The 8191-nt window shown below is 31.7% G+C and overlaps 1 protein-coding gene across 5 annotated transcripts in view; it reads right to left on the reverse strand.

The window, feature by feature from the left end:
* The window catches only part of LOC106475617 (nuclear pore complex protein Nup153-like), a 27790-nt gene that overhangs the window by 3640 nt on the left and 15959 nt on the right, over positions 1-8191 (reverse strand). For 4 of the 5 annotated variants that reach the window (XM_013936294.1, XM_013936293.1, XM_022379684.1 and 1 more), the window contains exons 9-11: positions 4831-5598; positions 2844-3056; positions 470-1104 (exon numbers count right to left, since the gene is read on the reverse strand). In XM_013936294.1, coding sequence (XP_013791748.1) covers positions 470-1104; positions 2844-3056; positions 4831-5598 — 1616 coding nt within the window. The remainder of the gene's footprint in view (positions 1-469; positions 1105-2843; positions 3057-4830; positions 5599-8191) is intronic. The other variant, XM_022379685.1, reaches the window with a different exon arrangement.

Here is an 8191-nt window from a genome sequence, read left to right on the forward strand (position 1 = left end):
ACGTTGAATATTATTTATGATTTTAACTTTATACACAAGTGCCAAAATACTATAATTATAGACTTATAATGTTTTACTGTGAGGCTGTTAAATTTCTTAAAGATAAACTAACTACATTTAGAATTATAGTATTTACAGTTTCACGGTGGTTACAAAATCTACAATCCTACCTACACAGGTTTAATGTGAAAATTTCCAAAGACATTTGCCTTTCAACTAGAATATGTCAACCACTTTTAGAAAAAAATTATCAAAACTTATAAACTTAAGTGGAAAAATTATTTTTAGTATATAGATACTTCAAGTAAAACAAGAATACAAAAGGAAAACCATTTAGTTGTACAGCTATTAACATGTTTATCATAACTTCTTTTAGTTTTTATTTAAAAAAAAAGGGGGGTTTCATTACTGTACAGTAAAGAACTAAAATTTGTTTATTAATAGTTATAGGAATACATGTACAAGCTACCTGTGGAGTTCCAAATCGAAATACTCCAGAAGGCTGTGCTGAAGAAGACAAGCCAAACTGAAAGGTTGGAGTTGAGTTGACATTAAAACCCGAAGTATTGTTGTTAGACAAAGAAGGCTTAGACTCTGGTTGAGGTTGTCCAAAAAGAGGCACATTACTTGATGCTTCACATGCTGGTAGAGCAACACCAAAAGTTGGTGCACCAGCTTGGACTTTTGATGGTGTTTCAGATGATTCATGTCTGAATGCTGGCTTTTCACTGGGGAAAGTGGCACCAAGTTTCGGTACAGATGAAACTGTTCCAAAAGGTGGTGCACCAGCTTGGATCTTTGATGGTGTTTCAGATGATTCATGTCTGAATGCTGGCTTTTCACTGGGGAAAGTGGCACCAAGTTTCGGCACAGATGAAACTGCTCCAAAAGCTGGTGTTCTTGCTGAATCAATTGTACCAAGCTTTGGTGTTGCACTACCAAAAGTGGGTGCTCCAGATGAACTTCCACCTCCAAATGCTAACGTGGCAGGTCCTTGTGAACCAAATGTAAACAAGTTAGGTGAAGCTGTTGAACCAAAGAATACAGATGATGTTGTAGAAGTACCAAATGAAAACGTAGCTGGTTTGCTTGTACTATTCATTCCTTTAAAAAAAGTAATAAAAATATATCACATCATCCATTTTAGTAATATAAAACTTTTTAAGAACTCTTTCTTTATTGTAAAGCTGCTATTACCATTATAACTCAGCTACACCCTCATAAAAATAGTAAGATATTACTTTTATTCCATGGATTCTTGTTATTACTATTTTTCTCTTTTGAACACATCTACAAATAAGAAAGCTTATAAAAATTAAAATAAAATCAACTATTATAGTCTAGTGACTGTTTCTGTATAAGTAAAAATGTACAAGAGAGCATAAATCAGTATACATAAAACATATACTTAAACATCTATGTAATAATGTACAGTGGGAAGATAGTCAGGAATACCCAGTAAATCTACATCTAAAAAAGTGTGATGAAGGCCATCAATAGCCTTCGTTTTTCTTTATGTGTGGTAAGGAAAAAAGCCTTAAATTAAATGAAAGCTGGTAATAATTCAACTTCACCAACAGTACACCATATGAATTAGCATGAATAGTTATTTAAAGTCATTTCTACAGCCAAACACCATATTTAACATCATAACAATTACAGGGAAGGCAGGGTGTTTTAATATACTTTCAAATATAGAGGGTAAATATTAATAGTAGATGCACAAGGTTTTATTATGTTATACATACTGGAAGTTTACTATTATGGGGTTTGGAACACCAACTTAGAAGACAAGTTCTACTGATCACTCAATATATAGCAGCATATCTTCTGGTTTTCATTCACTCTTTTCCCCTTTTGTTTCGATAGAAGTAACTACCTTCAGATGTTGAATAGTAATTTTACACGTGGATTATTGTAGACTTTAATGCCTATACCTGCTCTTAACATGTTTAGTTTTAATTGTATTCTATATGTGAGGATTGCAAATAGAAGTTAAATCGATAGTGTATTATCTCACTTGTGTGGGAATTCTATTTAATTTCTCTCTTGCTAGGATAAATTTAATGATTCACACATTGTGGTTTATAACAGTTTTTATCTGTGTCTTTTTATGTCCGATATTATAAATTTCTAGCTTAGCTGTTTGAATATTTTGTTTCTGAAAATATCATCAAAGGGATAGTGGCTTTTGTTGTATTATGCTCACTCAATTTTTGATGTTAAACCTAATATGACTATTTTTTTTAAGTATGTTTTCCTACACCAGGGTTTTCCCCTGGCCTTTTTTTTTATTATTATTATTATTGCCTATGAGCAGCAATGCACTTATGTTTTTGTTGTTAAGCACTTCTTTCTTTTCTGGGGAGAATCTATTTCATAATCAATCACTAATTCCCATAATTTTGTAGTCTGATCTGTATTTCATTAACATCATGAGTTACATACTAATAACATGAGCCCTTAATAGTTTCATTTTAGAATGTGGCTACAACAGGGTCTAAGTGCCAAACATAATGATACTGGAAATTCTAGCAACATGGTTACATTGAAAAAAATCTACCACTTTTTGACAACAAAGGAAACAAACCTTGCAATATAATATCATATTCTTTTAAGTTTGTTGCAAAAGAAATAATCAAATTTAACATTAAAATACTCAGAAATCATTTTTTCTGTATTTGAAGAACATTTAGTCATTCATTTTTAGCACACTAGTTTCATGAATATTCTGGTTTTTAGAGTTACTTTAAAATCTCAGTAATTACTTTCTGGCTTTAAAAAGCTAATCAAGTATTGTTTTTTAAGTTGTAACTTAAATCAAAAGCAAAACCTTTGTATACCTGAACTATTTCCAAAGAAAAAATTAGCTCCACCAGAACCTCCGGCATCTTTTTTTTCAGTGTTCATTGTAAATACTGGTACATTGGGTACTGAAGAACTCCCTGTGCCGCTAAAAGTCATTGATGTACTGGACTTATCAAGAAAACCAAAACTTGGCGCAACTGGTGTTGTGGAAGTCACCAATAAATTTTCTTTTTTTGTGCTGCTGAAAACTGTTAGAAATACTTGTCATCAATACAACATTTAAGTTCACAGACTCCACACTTTAACTCAAAAGAAAGAACTGTATTAATCAATTTGTAAGACAGAACAACATCTTGTTAAAACAATTTTATTAGTGATGATTTAGTCCCATTCTACAGGTTGAATGAACAAGGTTGTAAGTGTAAAAAATTAAAAACTTGTAAAAGCGATACGTATAACAAGTGAAACAAAAGAATAATACACCTGAGTCTACGGATAATTTAATGTTGCCGTATTGTATCATATATATCACTTACAAAAACACAAAAATTATGACAACTATGTACACAAATTATATAAAATTAAATATAAACTTTAGAAATATAACTTGCATCTTAAGGCAAGTTACTCAAACTAACTCAGAAAAATTCCATCAGCTGTCAAACATTTTCAGAAGCCTGGAAAGACACCCAGTTATAACACCAAAGAAAAGTTCAGTCAGCTAGTAAAAGTCCTTAGCTTGAGAAGACACATACATCTAAATGATAAAAGTCAGTCAGCTAGCCAATACAACCAGAACACAGTTGTCCCTTGTTCTTTGTGTATTAGTACCAATGCACTTTCCTGATCACCAACAGATTAAAGTATATGCTTGATACTTCTTTTGGCAAGTAAATGTGCTACCTAACACCTACTTATTATGTACAAGTGAGTATTCTCTGCATACCTAAAACAGTCTACACTAAGCAGTAAAACAAGAGCAGTGCAAACACTTGACACTATGCGAATAATGGTCTATGATGTTTCTATCTCAGTACTTTCAGGAATGAACTGGGGCACTAGCCTCACTAACAAGTCCAGGCTGAAATATTGCTCTAAAGATTGAAATGAAATGTTTATGTCAGTGCCTTCTGGTATACAATTATGCCAGCCCATGGTGTGTAAACTAAGTCTTTCCACGCTCTGCATGATTTCCAACAATCAATCTTACAGGGTAAAGAAAGAAAGAAAACAATTTTGAGACAGGGCTACAAATTTCAACAAGTACCATCATTATGTCACCGTGACAACTCAAACTAGCCCAGATTAGAACAAGGTTCATGTTTACATAAGAAAAACAATAATTATAAAATCATTCTCATGAAGTGAAGCACAGCATGAACTGGAATTGCTGATCTTTGTAGTTGATTAAGAAGATATTAATAAGCAAGGGATGAACACTTGAGAATTTCAAGAGTCTAGATGATAGATATATGCAAATATTACTTGTGTTTGAGTGTATATACAGTAAATAAAAACTAGAGCTGACTACTCCTGGCCACATCACAATCATGCCATTTATGTGGATTTAAAAAAAAAATATATATATATACATTAAAACAAAGAATCTTATCAACATTCACAAAAAACCTGGTTCTATGAAAGATCAGACCCAAGCAGCAATAGTATTTTAACAACCAGAAATCTAAAGAAAGACTCAAAGCTTTCATTTTAAAAAACTGTAAAATTACTCCCCCACCAAAAAAGAACTGAACTAGCTGCAGGCATATGCTAGCCTCGTGCTTCGATTCAGTTATTTGTTTTAACTATACAATGGGCTATATGTGCTATGCCGACTGTGTTGTAATTTTAATTCATGTACACAGCATTTTATGATCAATTCCAAAAGCACTATTTATTGTATACTCACAAGTTTATTTACCTATTAAATACACTTACAACATATGCATTTTTAGATCAGAAACAATTTTAATAAAAGATGTGTTATGAAAGATTGAAAATAGGTAAATAAACACGACATACCGAGTGAAGTATTTTCTTTCTTCTTTTCACTTGGGACTCCAAAACTAAATCCACTCTTAGGTTTCTCTTCAGGCTTAGATAAGGCAATACTATCTTGAGTTGACAATCTGTTAAGAGGGAAACTAAAACCTCCAATTGCTTTTTTATCTTCCTTATTGATGCAACCATCAAATTCTAACTGTTTTGCTTGTGAACCCAGACCCGACACTGTTGCTTGAACAGGTAAACCAAATGATAATTTTGTCTGTTGTGTACTAACACTTGTAACCATAAGACCTGAAGCAGAAGTTTTATCCTCTGATGCTGCATCTGTAGACTTAGAGCTATTTAATGTAATTGTCTCATCTGTAGATTTTGTCTTTGATGAAACACTTTCCTGCGTGTTATGTATTCCAGAAGATATTGAGATTTCCTTATTGGAAGATGGTATGCCAAACTTAAATTCAGTTGTAGTACAGCTAGTGGTTGTTACAGGGACACCAAACTTAAATTCGGTTGTAGCACAGCTAGTGGTTGTTATAGGGACACCAAACTTAAATTCGGTTGTAGTACAGCTAGTGGTTGTTACAGGGGCACCAAACGAGAATGAACTCTGCTGTGCTGTGGAAGAAGCTGGAAGAATGGTCGGAGCACAAAAATTAAAACTACATTTAGATGTAGTGTTAACGTTTCCAGAATTACTTGGTGAAACAAATTTAAAATTACTTGCTGAGGAACTAGAAGAAACTGATGCCCCAAATTTGAAACCAGAAAAGGTGTCTTTCTTTTCTGTAAATAGGAAAGACAAAAAAGTATTAAATAAACTAAACATTTTAGATTTTATACTTGCCCAACTGAGTATCTTTTGAGAGATAAATCTCCTAAACATTTTTCAAATTAAACAACATTCAGCTTCAAATTGTTATTAACTACAATATTTCAAGGTATGTAAAGAGACAAAAAAAGTTCAGCTTTAAAAAGTCAAAATATAACTCACTTTAGAAAATATAAATAATAGGGAAAGAATATAATACAGTAAAAACAGTTCAATGAACCTAGAGAAAGGTGTATACATTAAAAACTTAAATAACAAACTAAAGAAAAATTACTCGTTCATTTTTTATTTCTCAGGAAACCACTGTCACATTAAGATAAGAACAAACTTTACAATAAACACAAAGTCATTCAAATGTAATTCGTTCATTATCAGTTAGGCTGACCCAGATCACCCAACAAAAATAAAGTAGGTTCCCAAAATTTTTATTAAACAGAGACAAAAACAAATTAATTTTTATGGATTTCAAATACTGATTTTAGAAAACCAACAAATTATCACTTATCACAAAACTAATGTAATTTCATTGGACTTCTAAATAAAGTAAATGTAGATTAAAAAAAAAGAATTATATTCTGTGCAATGAATTAGTCAGTGAACTCCGTGATTTCGGAGGGAACTACACTCTTATCTGCGATAAAATTTACAAATGACTAACAGAATCAAATAGGTTAAACAATTATCTTTCTAATGGTTAGAAACATGCACTGATAAAGAGACAGACATGGCTAAGAAAGTGGCTTGAGAAGAATGCAGGGTTAGGAGGGGGCTACTCTGGTGGGTTGGCTAAATATATTAATATCTCGTAAAATGTGGAAAGTTTTTATTTTACATTCTAGCTTGTCAATATCTGAAGTTTGAGATTATAATTGGTTAGACACCACAAAAGTGAAATAATAAGCATAATATAACATTAATTACACGAATAAGAGTATGCATGCGTCATGATTCAAAAGACTGAAATTTAGTTAATTTTTTTGTTTTTTTAATATTAGGAGTACCAGAAAGTAAAATTAAATGTTTGTAATTATGTGGTTTTGTTTCTTTTCAGGCGAATTTGATTTAACAGGTAAAAGAAACCTTCTTGTTCATCAATTTTCTGTTAACAAAAAATTTTCTTCTAACCAGAAAAAAATTACATCCTACATTTATAACGAGAATCACATTTGACATTGCACGTTCTACGAGTTTCATAAAGGCAAAAGAGGGAACCAAAACATTTGTGGGGTTTATAAAGATGCTTTGAAAGTTCACAAATACCAGTGGTGGCTCAGAAAATTTAGGTCAGATGATTTTGAATTGTCAGACTGCCATTGTTCAGGGAGACCAGTAGAGATTGGACAATGACCTCCTGAGGTAAGAGCTTGAATCGGACATCATGACATGCACACTTTTACCCATCCACTGCGAAAGGGTTAATAAAAGGTTTGAAAGTATGATGTTTTCAAAATTGTTTATTCCTTTGTTCTTTCATAGTTAATCGCATGTTTTCAAGAATGATGACTTTGAAGAATTGTAAGATATACATACATAGGGTAAATAAAAATATTAACCCATCATTTACTCAGAAAATCTCAAAACTTTGAAAACGAAACTTCATTTTTATGAAACGACGAGGCACTTTTACAGAAATGGTGAAAAACAATTCAAGCACCAACTAAAGTATGCTCAGCTCATAACGTTACGAATGATAAATTATTGAGCTATACCTCTACTATGAGATGAACAAATCTTATTGATAAAAATCAATTAAAGATTAACAAAAAAGTAGAAAGAATTAATATAGCCTGGGGAAGAAAGAAAAAAAAACTGAACAAGATGTTTTGCAGTGAAAACATCCAACTGTTTATATTATCGTTAACCCCTTCGATACGGGTCACAGGTGAAAGGCCATGTCATCTCGGTTGTTGACTCACATTCAAAATTTTATCAAACTACTATTTCATAAATTTATGTCAATAAGTTTATGATTCAAATTTTAGTATTATATATTACTCAATTTCTTAATTTAAAAGCAAATATTAAAAAAACAGATGGTATGTTGAATGCAGCACTGGTTCAAATTAGATGATTGTGAAGTCAAAATACTAAGTCTATAGTTTTATACGAATTAGAAACTCAAATTACCGATATTGACAAGCTAGAATATAAAATAAGAGCATCTTATCTTTTCAGTTTGCTAAGATATTGCTCATGTAATAAATCAAACACAGTAGAACCCCCACCCACCTCTTTCCATTTTTGGAAATGCTCCCTTATATAAACATACTTCTATATATATGACATGAATAACCAATCAGAAGCCTAGAATGTCCCCCTAGTATCTTTCTCACCCATTTTAATGAACTTGGCACCATTTCTTTCCTTTGAACCAATATTTCAATAAGGCAGGGTGTATTTAGTCTGCTTCAAATTTCATATTTTTTAGACTAAAATACAACTTAGTTACTAAACTTGATAAATTATAGTGGAATTCAATGGTATTAATGTAGTAATCTAGGATTTTTTTTGGTTATATATATATATATATATATATATATATAATGT

This window comes from Limulus polyphemus, unplaced genomic scaffold (assembly GCF_000517525.1).
Source record: "Limulus polyphemus unplaced genomic scaffold, Limulus_polyphemus-2.1.2 Scaffold8877, whole genome shotgun sequence".
NCBI classification, from domain to species: domain Eukaryota; kingdom Metazoa; phylum Arthropoda; class Merostomata; order Xiphosura; family Limulidae; genus Limulus; species Limulus polyphemus.